At 55.8% G+C, this 16,710-nt stretch overlaps 1 protein-coding gene across 3 annotated transcripts in view; it reads left to right on the forward strand.

Annotated features, from left to right (window-relative positions):
• Nucleotides 1-1,046: 1,046 nt before the first annotated feature.
• Nucleotides 1,047-16,710, forward strand: part of LOC116944847 (aromatic-L-amino-acid decarboxylase) — a 44,909-nt gene continuing 29,245 nt past the window's right edge. The window contains exons 1-7 of one of the 3 annotated variants that reach the window (XM_076068843.1): nt 1,047-1,561; nt 6,195-6,380; nt 7,920-8,121; nt 8,962-9,075; nt 9,847-9,978; nt 10,804-10,938; nt 11,732-11,875. In XM_076068843.1, coding sequence (XP_075924958.1) covers nt 7,921-8,121; nt 8,962-9,075; nt 9,847-9,978; nt 10,804-10,938; nt 11,732-11,875 — 726 coding nt within the window. In that variant the 5' untranslated portion in view covers nt 1,047-1,561; nt 6,195-6,380; nt 7,920. Of the gene's footprint in view, nt 1,562-6,194; nt 6,411-7,919; nt 8,122-8,961; nt 9,076-9,846; nt 9,979-10,803; nt 10,939-11,731; nt 11,876-16,710 lie in introns of all 3 variants that reach the window. The other 2 variants (XM_032958655.2, XM_032958656.2) reach the window with 2 other exon arrangements.

The raw sequence follows: 16,710 nt of genomic DNA on the forward strand, positions 1-16,710 counted from the left end.
GACCTCGGGGAAGCCCTGACCGGTTCAGATAATCGTCACTGATGCTGGCCGCGAGCGGGAATTGAACTCGGGACGCCGGGTTCGAAGCGAAGCGAGCCAACCACTACACTACCGCTCAAAACACACACACGTACTCCATTCAGTTGGCGAACGTTTCGGGCAATGGCCCTTTACAGCAACAGGGCACATACAAGGTGAAGAGCGAGACGGGACATGTAAAGAGACAGGCACAGCGGTACAACAGAGAGAGACAGACGGACAGGCGAAGCAACAGGCAGGCAGAGGTGAATAGGAGGGGACAGCCCGACAGCAAATGTCCGTGTAGATGCCACCGATTGTCGGCAGCTCCACGTGTCGTTCATCTCGCCACACAGCCGCCAGTCAGATCATACATCTGTTCCTCTATCCATTTCCCACTTCATTTATCAATCCGTCTGTTCATTCGTGCATACACCCATCCGTCCGTCTAGCGATTTATCCACACATCCAGCCATCCACCCATCAAGCCATCCACCCATCAGGCCATCAAGCCCTCCACCCATTTACACAAATGTAGTGTACTAATTCAGAGACACTAGTAGGAGGCGTTATCCCTCTTGTTTATTCCGGCTCTCACAGCGATACGGGATAACTCCATAACGGGTCGGTACAGCCAACATGCTTCCAGACCCACAGCTTGAAGAGGCGAAGACCACGACAACCCCAGCATAATGAGTTCCACTCCCGATGGCCGCAGCCCCGACTGTGAGTCGGAACTCGCCTTTTATCCTCCCCAGCGTGGCCAGGCTCCGCCCTCGGCCACGCACCCTTCTGGATCCCCCAGAAGGCTTCGGGCTTGGCCCACGGGTCCAACTGGTAGAGCGAGCTGCTACCCACAATCCCATTCTCTACCAATCTCCCAGCGCCACGCGCTACAGTGACTCATTCAATATCACCACACGTGCATTCATTTCAGTGGCCCACCCAATTAATTACCCATCCACTTATTCACTCACCCATCCACCCACTGTGAGAATCCACCCACTCATCCATGTACGCATCCACTCATCCACGAACCCACCCAGCAACCCTGACATGCTGTCTAACCCATTCTTCACTTCCTACATTCGTCCTGCACAATACCACTGCACCGTGGATAGATGATCGACACATAGACTCACCCATCCATCCACCTATCCACAGATTCTAACACAATTTCACTCACCCATCTATACACACATCCACCCATCCATCATCCCACCAAATCAACCACATATGCATCCACCCGCCAATCATAATCCACGCATCCGTCCACTCATCCACCTACACACCCAATCACCAATCTATGCATCCATCCAGCCATCCACTCGCCCGCCCATCCACTCGTCCTACCATACACCCACGCACCCCAAAACCCCACCCCACCCACCCCTCCCTCGACCGACCCTCGGCTCCGTTTCGCACACGCGCACTGCTCTCTCATCCCCCCCTGGGCTATCAACATCTGGGGGCAGCGCGCGAGTAGCCGCGCTGCACGAGGCGCGAGCGAGACTCGGGGCTTCCGACGCGAGCCGCCACTCAGGTGAGTCCGAGGAATTGGATCAAGACAGAGAGAGGCAGAGAGAGGCAGAGAGAGACAGAGAGAGGCAGAGAGAGGCAGAGAGAGGCAGAGAGAGGCAGAGAGAGGCAGAGAGAGGCAGAGAGAGGCAGAGAGAGGCAGAGAGAGGCAGAGAGAGGCAGAGAGAGGCAGAGAGAGGCAGAGAGAGGCAGAGAGAGGCAGAGAGAGGCAGAGAGAGGCAGAGAGAGGCAGAGAGAGGCAGAGAGAGGCAGAGAGAGGCAGAGAGAGGCAGAGAGAGGCAGAGAGAGGCAGAGAGAGGCAGAGAGAGGCAGAGAGAGGCAGAGAGAGGCAGAGAGAGGCAGAGAGAGGCAGAGAGAGGCAGAGAGAGGCAGAGAGAGGCAGAGAGAGGCAGAGAGAGGCAGAGAGAGGCAGAGAGAGGCAGAGAGAGGCAGAGAGAGGCAGAGAGAGGCAGAGAGAGGCAGAGAGAGGCAGAGAGAGGCAGAGAGAGGCAGAGAGAGGCAGAGAGAGGCAGAGAGAGGCAGAGAGAGGCAGAGAGAGGCAGAGAGAGGCAGAGAGAGGCAGAGAGAGGCAGAGAGAGGCAGAGAGAGGCAGAGAGAGGCAGAGAGAGGCAGAGAGAGGCAGAGAGAGGCAGAGAGAGGCAGAGAGAGGCAGAGAGAGGCAGAGAGAGGCAGAGAGAGGCAGAGAGAGGCAGAGAGAGGCAGAGAGAGGCAGAGAGAGGCAGAGAGAGGCAGAGAGAGGCAGAGAGAGGCAGAGAGAGGCAGAGAGAGGCAGAGAGAGGCAGAGAGAGGCAGAGAGAGGCAGAGAGAGGCAGAGAGAGGCAGAGAGAGGCAGAGAGAGGCAGAGAGAGGCAGAGAGAGGCAGAGAGAGGCAGAGAGAGGCAGAGAGAGGCAGAGAGAGGCAGAGAGAGGCAGAGAGAGGCAGAGAGAGGCAGAGAGAGGCAGAGAGAGGCAGAGAGAGGCAGAGAGAGGCAGAGAGAGGCAGAGAGAGGCAGAGAGAGGCAGAGAGAGGCAGAGAGAGGCAGAGAGAGGCAGAGAGAGGCAGAGAGAGGCAGAGAGAGGCAGAGAGAGGCAGAGAGAGGCAGAGAGAGGCAGAGAGAGGCAGAGAGAGGCAGAGAGAGGCAGAGAGAGGCAGAGAGAGGCAGAGAGAGGCAGAGAGAGGCAGAGAGAGGCAGAGAGAGGCAGAGAGAGGCAGAGAGAGGCAGAGAGAGGCAGAGAGAGGCAGAGAGAGGCAGAGAGAGGCAGAGAGAGGCAGAGAGAGGCAGAGAGAGGCAGAGAGAGGCAGAGAGAGGCAGAGAGAGGCAGAGAGAGGCAGAGAGAGGCAGAGAGAGGCAGAGAGAGGCAGAGAGAGGCAGAGAGAGGCAGAGAGAGGCAGAGAGAGGCAGAGAGAGGCAGAGAGAGGCAGAGAGAGGCAGAGAGAGGCAGAGAGAGGCAGAGAGAGGCAGAGAGAGGCAGAGAGAGGCAGAGAGAGGCAGAGAGAGGCAGAGAGAGGCAGAGAGAGGCAGAGAGAGGCAGAGAGAGGCAGAGAGAGGCAGAGAGAGGCAGAGAGAGGCAGAGAGAGGCAGAGAGAGGCAGAGAGAGGCAGAGAGAGGCAGAGAGAGGCAGAGAGAGGCAGAGAGAGGCAGAGAGAGGCAGAGAGAGGCAGAGAGAGGCAGAGAGAGGCAGAGAGAGGCAGAGAGAGGCAGAGAGAGGCAGAGAGAGGCAGAGAGAGGCAGAGAGAGGCAGAGAGAGGCAGAGAGAGGCAGAGAGAGGCAGAGAGAGGCAGAGAGAGGCAGAGAGAGGCAGAGAGAGGCAGAGAGAGGCAGAGAGAGGCAGAGAGAGGCAGAGAGAGGCAGAGAGAGGCAGAGAGAGGCAGAGAGAGGCAGAGAGAGGCAGAGAGAGGCAGAGAGAGGCAGAGAGAGGCAGAGAGAGGCAGAGAGAGGCAGAGAGAGGCAGAGAGAGGCAGAGAGAGGCAGAGAGAGGCAGAGAGAGGCAGAGAGAGGCAGAGAGAGGCAGAGAGAGGCAGAGAGAGGCAGAGAGAGGCAGAGAGAGGCAGAGAGAGGCAGAGAGAGGCAGAGAGAGGCAGAGAGAGGCAGAGAGAGGCAGAGAGAGGCAGAGAGAGGCAGAGAGAGGCAGAGAGAGGCAGAGAGAGGCAGAGAGAGGCAGAGAGAGGCAGAGAGAGGCAGAGAGAGGCAGAGAGAGGCAGAGAGAGGCAGAGAGAGGCAGAGAGAGGCAGAGAGAGGCAGAGAGAGGCAGAGAGAGGCAGAGAGAGGCAGAGAGAGGCAGAGAGAGGCAGAGAGAGGCAGAGAGAGGCAGAGAGAGGCAGAGAGAGGCAGAGAGAGGCAGAGAGAGGCAGAGAGAGGCAGAGAGAGGCAGAGAGAGGCAGAGAGAGGCAGAGAGAGGCAGAGAGAGGCAGAGAGAGGCAGAGAGAGGCAGAGAGAGGCAGAGAGAGGCAGAGAGAGGCAGAGAGAGGCAGAGAGAGGCAGAGAGAGGCAGAGAGAGGCAGAGAGAGGCAGAGAGAGGCAGAGAGAGGCAGAGAGAGGCAGAGAGAGGCAGAGAGAGGCAGAGAGAGGCAGAGAGAGGCAGAGAGAGGCAGAGAGAGGCAGAGAGAGGCAGAGAGAGGCAGAGAGAGGCAGAGAGAGGCAGAGAGAGGCAGAGAGAGGCAGAGAGAGGCAGAGAGAGGCAGAGAGAGGCAGAGAGAGGCAGAGAGAGGCAGAGAGAGGCAGAGAGAGGCAGAGAGAGGCAGAGAGAGGCAGAGAGAGGCAGAGAGAGGCAGAGAGAGGCAGAGAGAGGCAGAGAGAGGCAGAGAGAGGCAGAGAGAGGCAGAGAGAGGCAGAGAGAGGCAGAGAGAGGCAGAGAGAGGCAGAGAGAGGCAGAGAGAGGCAGAGAGAGGCAGAGAGAGGCAGAGAGAGGCAGAGAGAGGCAGAGAGAGGCAGAGAGAGGCAGAGAGAGGCAGAGAGAGGCAGAGAGAGGCAGAGAGAGGCAGAGAGAGGCAGAGAGAGGCAGAGAGAGGCAGAGAGAGGCAGAGAGAGGCAGAGAGAGGCAGAGAGAGGCAGAGAGAGGCAGAGAGAGGCAGAGAGAGGCAGAGAGAGGCAGAGAGAGGCAGAGAGAGGCAGAGAGAGGCAGAGAGAGGCAGAGAGAGGCAGAGAGAGGCAGAGAGAGGCAGAGAGAGGCAGAGAGAGGCAGAGAGAGGCAGAGAGAGGCAGAGAGAGGCAGAGAGAGGCAGAGAGAGGCAGAGAGAGGCAGAGAGAGGCAGAGAGAGGCAGAGAGAGCGAGTGCTCATTATACAACGGTCGATTGTCTCGTCAGAATTTGAATCCGCACAGAGACCGGAGGAATCCGATGAGCTGTGAAGCTCTTTCTTTCGCAAGATGTTCAGTAGGGGCGGCTCAGCGATATGCGCGTACACGCTGTCACAGACGTCTTGGATAATAGGCGGCAGTAGCCGAACTTTACCTCCACCGCAACGCGACCTGCTGATCCGCTCACCGCGGTCTACCCATGTGTACCGTTAGCTGTGGGTTGGACAGAGGCGGCGGAGGAGGGGAGCGGAGGAGGATTAAGAAGCTGTCCCGAATTAATCCACTGTCGCGCAGGGAGATCGAATCGGCAACTTGTGCATTGCTAAGGCATCCTAATATCCATCACACCGGGGCAGCGTCCCATGTACATGCAGCTCGTGTTGCATTGTCGCTGCATGCAAAACTCTGGGTCTCCATGTGAGTCTGTGTTCGTTCATGATGCGACTCTAAGTGAGTCTGTGGGTCTCGCCGTGATCCAATGGGTGTTCATGTGAGACGATGGGCCTCTGTGAGTCTATGGGTCTCTTTGTGAGTCTATGGGTCTCTTTCGGAGTGTGTATGAGTTTATAGATCTGTGTGAGTATGCTGTTCTCTTTGGGATGGCGTACGAGTCTCTCTGTGTGTATACTGGTCTCTTTGGGAGTGTGTATGAGTCTATGCGTCTCTGTGTGAGTGCTGTTCTCTTTGGGAGGGCTATGAGTCTATGGAAATCCGTCTTGGTTGGTGAGATTCGCGTGGCTGGAGAGATATGGGGACAGCAGCGCGGAGTGATGTCTCTGGGTTAAGCAGTGAGGACATTGCGGAATGATTAAGCAGTCTCGGAAATATGGTTGGACAATCTAGGAATCGACATTAAACATTCGTTCAGCACCAACTACAGACCTCCACATTGGCATCGAGCTCCTGAACAACATCGCTGCTGCTGCCGCTGCCATTGTGCGTAAGAACATCGTGGCATTTATTAATCCAGCAACGCCGTAATGATAGCCAGGAGGGTCCTGCTACGTTTGGGCTGGTTCGAGATGTGGGCGGCAATTTGTCTTCTACGTGTGGGAGGAGAGCAGAGAGCCGGAGACAACCCGGGGATTGTCGAGGGGATTGGAACACTCGAAAGCACTGAAAGCCCCGCTGCAGACACGCTGCAGACACGCTGCAGACACGCTGCAGACACGCTGCAGACACGCTGCAGACACGCGAGAGACACGCAATCATTGCTGCAGGCTCGAGCCTGCTTAGCTTGCGTGATGATCGGTCGCGTTACGGGTGATGCGCGCACGGACTATCGGTGTGCAGTACAGACCACTACTGCTCCATAGCTGGTAGAATATTAACTGGAACGTTGCTTAATGCCCTGTACAGTACTTTGAACCCGCTGCAGTCTGCGCTCCTTCAACGCCGGTGGGGGAACGTCGACACGACGCGAACTCTCTCACTCTCCCTGCGGAGGCCTCGATCTCGTCGTGGCCAGCAGCAGCAGGACCTCGACACTGGCATCGAGCTCCTGAACCACAGCGCTGCTGCCGCCGCTGCCTCCACTCGCGAGAAGTGAATTGAAGATCTGACAAATATCCCAGCGTAAATGCACTTCCTTTATCACCGTATTCTCTCGATGATAACACGCACTCGTTTTCCCTGTGCGCATTAAAAACGACGATTTGGAGGTGAAGGGGGACGGGTGCGTCTTACAATCCGGGCGTGCCTGCGGACACGTGTGGCCACGTTCTTGACAGGGGCCACGAGTCGGGGCTGCGTCTTACTTTCTGGAGCGACTTATACTACAGGGAACACGGTAATACAAAGATTTGTACAAATGCCCGGGCGCTTGTAATAATAATATCCGGATTATAAGGCACGGGTTTAGGGATTGATAGATAATGGGTGGGTAGGTGTGTGTTCACGGTGCGAGTGTGCCCGTGTGTTAATGTAAATCTACGGGGAGCGGTGGCGTAGCGGTTAGCGCTGCGCTACGAACCCGGCGACCCGAGTTCGATTCCGACTCGCAGCCACTAACAGCGGTGACGATTATCTGAACCGGTCCTGGGCGTCCCCTAGGTCGACTCAGCCTCAAAATGACTACTGCACCTGGTGTGATGTGTAAACATTGCCACGAGGGAGACAAAAGCGGCCGGGCGTGGTCCTAACCACACCACCCCCTCGTGTGCTTTCATGACCTTCATAAGATTCTCGCTGACAGCACTTGCCCCAACGGTTTGTGAAGGCAATACGGGGGATCTTTATCTTTGTGCGTCAGCGAACCAACAATTGTCACTGACACATCGCATACAAACCTGTAGATAGTGGCTGCAGGTATCACGTGATCCCAATGCAAAGGCGCGTCCCTGCAACTGCTCGCTCACTCTCCACTGCTGGCGGAGGGGGCCTCCACTGGAGGGAACTCTCAGAGAGCCCCTCTAGAGGAGGGGTACGCGTTGGCCGACTCTTCCACGCTGGTCAACCCTCTGGGAAGAGTTGGGAATACCCACACTTGACCCCAACCCACACGGCCCTGCTGATCGATCAGCTGTTGTGGTAGAGTGATGGGTGGACAGGGGAGGCGGTGGGGGAACGGGAGATGTCACAACAGACTTGCTCTTAATGTTTACTGGCGCGTCGGGAGATAGAATCGACGCGCAGTGCGCCCAACCATTGCAACCACAACAGCACGCAACACGTGTCAATCAACACGTCCGCTCCCAACGTAAACTATTTTAATTTCACCACGTAAGTCCCACACGGCTATGTAGCTTTTTTCTCAGAAGCGACCTGACCACAATGTGTAGCTTCACGAAAGGGCTCATCACGTGGAAATGTATTGTAGCTAAATACTCTAAATGCGTGTCTCTCTCTCTCTCTCTCCACGCGACCACGTGGAGAGAGAGACACGCAAACTCCAAATATACAGCAGCAGGCGTCAGGGTGGGGACCGAACCCACGACCTCCTGTAGACCACGCGATGTATTTAACATCTCGCTACCACGGCGCCCCACATATAAAGATCGTTAACACATATATCGCGTTGTCGCGAGGAGCCTTTTAGACTCGATCGCGATCGATGACACCCCCCCCCCCCGCCACGTTGCGCAGGATGGACGAGGAGGAATTTCGACGATGTGGCAAGGAGATGGTGGACTACATCGCGGACTACCTGTCCACCATACGGACCCGCCCCGTCTACCCCGACGTACTGCCCGGGTACTTGAGGCCCCTGATCCCGGCGGAACCCCCGCGGACCCCCGAGACCTTCCGAGACGTGATGGAGGACGTGGAGAGAGTCGTCATGCCCGGCGTGAGTAATCCCGGCAGGCTCAACCGCGTCGCATGGTCAAGCTTGCAGGAGGAATCCGATGAGCTATAAAAATATTATTCTTTACAGATGCTCAGTAGCAAATGCAACAAATCAATGTTTTATCTTAGCAGGTAAAGCTCACTGAGCTATTAGCTACTTTTCAGACGCGACCTGGCCACAAATCATAGCTCAGCGAAGTGGCTGATCGTCGCGTTGGAATTCGTGGCAGCCGCATCATCTAAAGTCTCAAGGCGTGGTGTTTAAACCACTCGGCCCGTCCACAGACTGATCCACCGCCCCTCCACCCCGCATGAGGAGTCGCCTGGTCCGCCACAGATGCCGAGTCAGCATCTGTGGCGGACCAAACATCAAACTGAAACCTTTTACAAGGAATCGTGTAACTGCATTAACCACAATAATTGTGGTCAGAATGCAAACAAAAAACATACTCTGATAATATATGCATTGTCCTTGAAACTGATTGATCCATACCAGAGACAGCTTTCTTTAGAGCCTAGTCTCAAAACGGTGTTAAACCAGAAGTTTCTGATGATGATGATTGCAGTATGCAATGCTGATGATAAGTTTGATGGAGGCGATGATGATCGTTTTTTGAAATGATGATGGTGACGATGATGACAACGTCAGTACTGATGTTTGTGGTGGTAACGATGATGATGGTGGTGGTGTTACAAACATCGATGATGCTTGTGATGATGATTGCAGTATTCAATGCTGATGATGACTGTTCGATGATGAAAACATTCAAAACTGATGATGAGTAATCGACGAAGATGCTGATGATGATGACGATGCTGCTGATGATGTGCCCATGTGCAGGTCACGCACTGGAGTAGCCCTCACTTCCACGCCTATTTCCCGGGAGCCAACTCGTACCCCGCTCTCCTCGGCGACATGCTCTCGGGCGCCATCGGCTGCATCGGCTTCTCCTGGGTATGTCCACGAGCTCCAATCCATACACGCAAAGACAAAGGTCCCCCGTATAGTCCTTACAGCCTGTGGGGGCAAGTGCTGTTAGCTAGCAACCATGAAGGCCGGCACGGCACACGAGGAGGTCGATGGTCAGCAGCACCACGCTCGGCCGCCTTTGTCTCCCCAGTGCTGATGATCACTACACCGGATTAGATACTAATTCGAGGCTGAGTCGACCTAGGGGGAATCCAACTGGGGTCGCCGGGTTCTTGGCGCAGGGGGCTAACCGCACTCTGTAGACGAGTCCACGACCACCGACGAGTCCGCGAACCCACTTGCTCTACTGCCGTGTTTGTGCGCATGTCTGCGCCTGTGTGGGGAGCGGTAGCGCTACGCTGCGCTACGAACCCAGCGACGTGGGTTCGATTCCCGCTCACGGCCAACACCAGTGACGTTTTATCTGAACCGGTGCTGGGCCTCCCGTAGGTCGACTCAAATGAGTACCCGGTGCATCCACCCCCTCGTGTACTGCTGGGCCTCCCGTAGGTCGACTCAAATGAGTACCCGGTGCATCCACCCCCTCGTGTACCGTTTCGGCCTCCATAGGTGCTACTCGCTAACAGCACTTGCCCCAACAGCCTATTAAGGCTACACGGAGGATTTTTGTCTCTGTCTATGTGCGTGTGTGTAAAAGTTTAATTCCTCTCAATCTCCTCCCCCCCCCTCTGGCCCCCACCCCGATCCCCCTATACACCCCCCCGCCCCCCACCCCCGGTCCCCCCCCCCCCCCAGGCCGCGAGCCCCGCGTGCACGGAGCTGGAGACGGTGATGCTGGACTGGCTGGCGCGGACTCTGCAGCTGCCCTCGCACTTCCTGGCGTGCGGGGACAACGGGGAGGGGGGCAGCGGAGGGGGGGTCATCCAGGTGGGGGGCGGGGGTAGAGGGGGCAGCGGAGGGGGGGTCATCCAGGTGGGGGGCGGGGGTAGAGGGGGCAGCGGAGGGGGGGTCATCCAGGTGGGGGGCGGGGGAGGGGGTAGAGGGGGCAGCGGAGGGGGGGTCATCCAGGTGAGGGGCGGGGGTAGAGGGGGCAGCGGAGGGGGGGTCATCCAGGTGAGGGGAGGGGGTAGAGGGGGCAGCGGAGGGGGGGCCATCCAGGTGAGGGGCGGGGGTAGAGGGGGCAGCGGAGGGGGGGTCATCCAGGTGAGGGGCGGGGGAGGGGGTAGAGGGGGCAGCGGAGGGGGGGCCATCCAGGTGAGGGGGTCGAGGGGGGCGGGGCGGGGGGGATCACCCACGTGGATGGGTTCAGAGTCTATTAAAGGCTATACGGGGACCTTTGTCTCTGTCTCTAGGAGCTCCAGGGTGGCGAGATGTTAATTTACTCGCCTGGTGTGCAGGAGGTTGTGGGTTCAATTCCGACCCTGAACGCCTGCTATATATGTATATTTATGTATATATGTATATTTATGCATATATATGTATATTTATGTGTGTAGTTTGCGCGTTATCCCAGTGGTCGCGTCGATTTGTCTCCGGTTCCTCCGGTTTTTGCCTCCACATTGAGAATCAACATCACGCGTTTTAGAGAATTTGGCTGCTACAAATTTCGACGCTATAAGCCACTTCGTTGAAATATCGTTCGTGATAGCCAGGTCGCTTTCTGATAAAGAGCTACGTCGCTCAGTGGGGGCCTTACCTGGTTGCATAAACACAGTGAAGTTGAGTTTGGTCTCTGTGTGTGCGACTGTGCAGGGCACGGCGAGCGAGGCGACGCTGGTGGCGATGCTGGCCGCGAGGAATCGCGCGATGAGACTGGGCCAGGACCCCCAGGGGAGTCCCGGGGCATCGGGCACCCTGGCCCGCCTGGTCGCCTACACCTCCGAGCAGGTGCCTTGGCGTGGCCTAAATGAGGTCTTCTTCGTCAACAAAGGGGTAGATTTTCTTCTTAACTGAAGAAGTTCTCGGCAGCACGTGGAGCATCATGCCGGGAAAGAAAAAAAAAACTCTATGACACGAAACACATCACGGACCGGTGACATGAAAAACGAGCTACAGAGCAGTAGTGTGGAATGCATGGGCCCTGGTGTGAGGAATGAGATGGGACTCCCTGGGAACATCCCCCCGACCACCGCTTTCCTGTTGTCCAATTATCCCCCACCAAACTCCTATTCGTAGCATGGGCCCTTCCTCCCGTGGGCCTGGTGCAGTTGCACCGCCTGCGCGCTCGTTAGCATCGCCAAAGCAGCAGGGAGCCGTGCATAGCTGGAAGTGCGTCCGACGAGAGGCGCTAAGAGGAGCACGTGGCCGAGAGAACGAACACGTGGCCGAGAGAACGAGCACGTGGCCGAGAGAACGAACAGCGCTCGAGATGCCATCACCCTGACTCTCGCTGGGAGTGATGATGATGATGGCCGATAATCGAGACTAAAATGATGGTGTTTGGCAGACTACTCGCGACGGAGAGGGCGCGCGCCGTGGAGACGGAGCCGTCAATTGATCTCGTGCGCGAGGGCCACGTTGGCCGAATCCGTGTGCCGCCGTTACGAGGCGCTGCTTGGGGAGGCCTTCGTGGAGCCGTGGGTTGACCCATGCCCAATGGTGACGATGGGCCGAACGTGCCACTGTGGGCGGGAGGCCCTCGTCCAGCAGTGGATTGACCGCGCCCGCGTGCCACCTGCAGGCCCACTCGTCGGTGGAGCGCGCCGCGATGTTTGCGGCGGTGCGGATCCGCAAGCTGCCCACGGACGGGCGCTGCTCACTCCGCGGGGACGCCCTCAGCGACGCCGTGGCCACGGACCGTGCCGCCGGCCTCGTCCCCTTCTTCGTGAGTTCCTCGCTCTCTCGCTTGCTCGCTCGCTCTCTCTCTCTTGCTCGCTCTCTCTCTCTCGCTCACTCCCCGCGACTCCTTCTCCACCTCTCCCGTACCGTTTTCCCTTATCCCGCACGTTAACTACCTCGCCTGGTATGCGAGGTAGTTCGCGATCATGACTGCCTGCTGAATATTTGGGGTTTGCGTCTCCCTCTCTCCCCGTGGTCGCGTGGATTGTTCTCCAGGTGCCTGCGGTTTTCCCCCTCCACATTTCGAATCAACTTCACGCGTTTAGATTATTTGGCTGCTGCTACAATACATTTCCACGCGGTGACGATGATTATGATATCAGCCCCTTCGTTGAGCTATCATTTGTGATAGCCAGCTCGCTTACGAGCTCTGTGGGGCCTTACCTCGTAAATAAAAACCGTATTGTATCCGTGACGCTACCCCCACCTATCAGTGGTGGGTCGAGCGGCTGCTTGTAAATGAGACGCCTACAGGTCGCGCTATCACGGCGACAGCAGCAGCGCCATCTCCTCGGCGCGCTCGCCTAGCTGCGAGCTGACAGCTGAGAGAGCAGCGTTGAGGTCGCGTTTTGAATATGGAGAGAGAGCGGCAGAGACACGGTTGTCTCCGAGGTGCTTCGGAAGCAGCGAGTCCCTTCCAGGTCGTGTCTGGGTGCAGCGACCGAAAGAGCACTTGTTGATGATCGTCATGATGATGATGATGGCCATCATGATGATCGTCATGATGATAGTCATGATGATGATGATGGTCATCGTGATGATGGTCATGATGATGATGGTCATCATGATGATGGTCATCATGATGATGGTCATGATGATGATGGTCATGATGATGATGATGGTCATGATGATGGTGATGATGATTGCCATGACGATGATGATGGTCATGATGACGATTGCCACGACGATGATGATGGCCATGATGATGATGGTCATGATGATGGTCATGATGATGGTCATGATGATTGTCATCATGATGATTGCCACGACGATGATGGTCATGATGACGATTGCCACGACGATTATGATGGCCATGATGATGATGATGGTCATGATGATGATGGCCATCATTATGATGGCCATTATGATGATTATGGCTATGATGATGATGATGGCTATGATGATGATGGCCATGATGATGATGATGGCCATGATGATGATTGCCATAATGATGATGGGCATGATGATGATAGCCATGATAATAATGATGATGGCCATTATAATGATGATGATTGCCATGATGATGATGATGGCCATGGTAATTAGAGACAATCTGAGCGGTGCTGCCATCTGTGCACACGCTGCGCACGTGGCCGCTAAACGGATCTGGGTGACTCCGATGTCCGCTATGTTTGCCTCGTAACCTCGTTAGGCGCAACACAGGTCCCCTGCTGTGACTCACACACGATGTGTCTGTGCGCATTTAGATAAGCTGCTGTTGATGATGTTTCTGTTATTGCTGCTGTTACCAATGAGACTCACCAACTGCTGCTGATTATGATAATTGGATGATGGTTGGAGTGGTGGTGCAGCGGTTAGCACACTGCGTTATGACCCCCATCAATCTTACTTTCATTATTCCCAGCCACGGAAAGACGTCAGTGGAAAGTTATATCTGAACCCGTGCCCCCCTCACCACCCCGCTCCCCACACCCTCGTCCACCCTCAATAACCTACAAGGACACATTGACTAGCATGGCTAAACAATGGCCCGCAACTGACACGGCGTGGAGAGGCCTTCATCCAGCGGTTGGATGGCCACAAGGGGCGTGAAGTGAGGCGGTGTCCTGCAGGGCGCGTGTCGGCGCAGGGTGAAGCCATGGGAATAGCTCCGGAGTGTGCAGGCGGTGCGACTGCGCTGTGGTTCATTGACCGGGGGGGGGGCTCAGGCGCCGGGCTACAGGGAGAGGAGTGGAAGCATTGAACAGAGTGAAGGGGGCGTCTCATTGGCGAGATGTTAACTACCTCGCCTGGTACACAGAAGGCCGTGGGTTCGATCCCGACCCTGACGCCTGCTGCTGTATATTTGGAGTTTGCGTGTTTCTCTCTCCACGTTGCCGCGTGGATTTTTCTCCGGGTCCTCTGGTTTTTCCCTCCACATTTAGAATCAACATCGCGCGTTTAGAGTATTTCGCTGCTACACATTTCCACGTGATAAGCCACAAACATTGGGCTATCATTTGTGGCCAGGTCGCTTCTGAAAAAGAAAAGTTTAAAATCCTTGCACCAGGGCCCGTGACAACGACACCACGGAGAGCCACGTGGGCGAACACGGAGAGCCAGCGGCCTTGGCTATGGAGTGTGCAGGCGGTGTAACTGCGCAGGCGCCCATTGTCAATCACGCGACGCCACTTGTTGAGGCCACTGAGAGACAGAGCGTGGGGGATCTCAACGAGACAGCGGTGGCGAGGGAGACGCGAGCGAGGCCCCGTGTTGACACAGGGAGGAACAAAGGGGCCTGCACCTGCCTCCCCGACTGTGGTGGTTGTGTGTGCGCGTGTGCGCGTGTGTGTGTGTGCATAGGGGCCGTTATTTATGGGGCGCCGGCGTTCTCTTTATCTGCCTCTGCGTGTTTGTTTGCGTGTGCTTTGTCTCTGTGTATATATGGGAAGCGGTGGTGGTGCCTCGAGTTCAATTCCCGCTCACAACCACCGGTGACGAGTATCTATGAGCCGGTCCTGAGCCTCCCCTAGGTCGACTCAGCCTTAAATGAGTACCTAGTGTAGATATTAAAAACATCGCCACAAGGGGAGACAAAGGCGGGTTGGCGTGGTCCTGACCACACCACCCCCTCGTGCGCCGGTCCGACCTTAATTGTTGCTTCTCGCTAACAGCACTTGCCCCGACAGTCTGTTAAAGGCTATACGGGGGGTCTTTGTATTTGGACATGCATGTAATATCTATGTGTCTGTGTCGGTACTAATTTAGGGCTAAGTCGACCTAGAGGAGGCTCGTATATTTTGACAAGTTAAAATATTCATTGCTTACGTTCGCCATGGCCGGGAAATTGCAACGCAGATGGGCCGGGTTCTTACCGGAGCGCGCTAACCATTGCGCCACGGCTCTCCACTTAAAAACAAATACAAAGATTCCCCGTGTAGCCTTAACAGACTGTAGGGACAAGTGCCTTTAGCGAACACCTCTCAAGGCCGGGACGGCACGCGAGGGGGTGGGTGACCAACACCACGTCCGTCCGCCTTTGTCTCCCCAGTGGCGATGTTTACTACACACCGCACCAGGTGCTCGTTTTGAGGCTGAGCCGACCTAGGGAAGGCCCAGGACCGGTTCAGATAATTGTCGCCGGTGTTGACCGTGAGCGGAAACCGAACTCGGGTCGCTGGTTCTGTAGCGTAATGCACAGACCGCGACACCACCGCACGCGCACGGAGAAAGGGATTTCACAACGAGAACGGCCAACACCTAACAACCCAAAGAACGCGTCGAAATTTAAGAAAAGGCGTTTTACCCTTTCAGGCCATGAAACAGGAGCTGTGTTAAGATGCTCCAACACCAAATGGAGCCTGCATTAACCACACACGTGTCTTGCGGTGAACATGCAAACAAAAACATTGCTCTGATCATTATATACGGAGTGGTCTTTGAAACTAATTGGTCTAAACCAGAGACGGCCGTCTGTAGGACCTCGTCTCACCAGTGTCAGACCAGAGAACGCCAAAAGGTTTTCTGTTTGGTGTTTGAACATCTTACCACCTCTTGTTTTATTGCCAGAAACGGTAAAACACCTCGTCTTATTTTTGTTCACACTTTGATACTGGCACCCAAAAAAAGAATAAAGCTCCCAACCTGAACAACCTTTCCCCTATCCACAATTATCGAAGGTGAACGACCTACTTGCCCGAACCGCCGTAGCGGCCTGACCTCGGCCCCAACGAGTGTGGCATCCGCCGATTGGCTGGGGGGACGACTTCGCGTCCTGCAACTTGCCGGCCCAGTAATTGTCGCGGCCGTCGCTCCGGGCAACGCTTTAATGCGATTGGGACTCAGATGAGGAGGCGATTTGCGGCACGGGCTGGGATTGAGGCTCTGGGTGCTGGCGTTGCGTCGCCGCTATCCCAGCCCACCCCGTGCTGCTCACGCTAATTATACTTCTTAGCGGACACAGCAGCAGCCGGGCAAATTGCCTGGCTCTCGCGTTCGCTGCTGGCGGAAGGACGCGCTTGTAACATCATCACCATCATCATCACCATCATCATCATCACCACCACCATCATCATCACCACCATCATCATCACCACCATTATCATCACCATCGTCTTCGCCGTAGTCCTCGACACGTGTCGGTCTCTCTGTACCCTCTGTAGGCGAGATGTCTTGGAAGACGTTGATAGAACCCACATTGTACCCAGGTGACCTGCCGATCGAACGAGAACCGTGGGGGAACCCCAGTTAGGGCAGCGTGGTGGCGAGGAGGCGTTCTCTCTCTCTCTCTCGCCTGGCACGCAGGGCGAGTGGGTTCGATCCCGGACGCTGACGATGTCTGCTGTTGTTTATTTGCGGTCCGCGTATTCTCTCTCTCCCTCTCTCTTTCCGCGGTGGTCGCATCGTGGATTCCACCGGGTTTCGACGATTTGGCTCCTGCTATAAACTCCCACGCGTTGTGGTGGTGGTGGTGATGATGGTCTGGCGAGCTATCATTATCGCGAGCGACCAGGTCACCCCGAACAAAAGCGCTCATATCTCGGTGGGCTTTAGCTCGTAAAATAAAATAGCGTATGTTATTATATGCTATTTTATTAATAATATTATTAACAGCGTATTTTATTATATCCTATTTTATTAGCATTATTAATACAATAGCGT

The sequence above is a fragment of the Petromyzon marinus genome, chromosome 22 (genome assembly GCF_048934315.1).
Source record: "Petromyzon marinus isolate PM22_M1 ecotype Great Lakes invasive population chromosome 22, UKy_Petmar_22M1.pri1.0, whole genome shotgun sequence".
Taxonomy (NCBI): domain Eukaryota; kingdom Metazoa; phylum Chordata; class Hyperoartia; order Petromyzontiformes; family Petromyzontidae; genus Petromyzon; species Petromyzon marinus.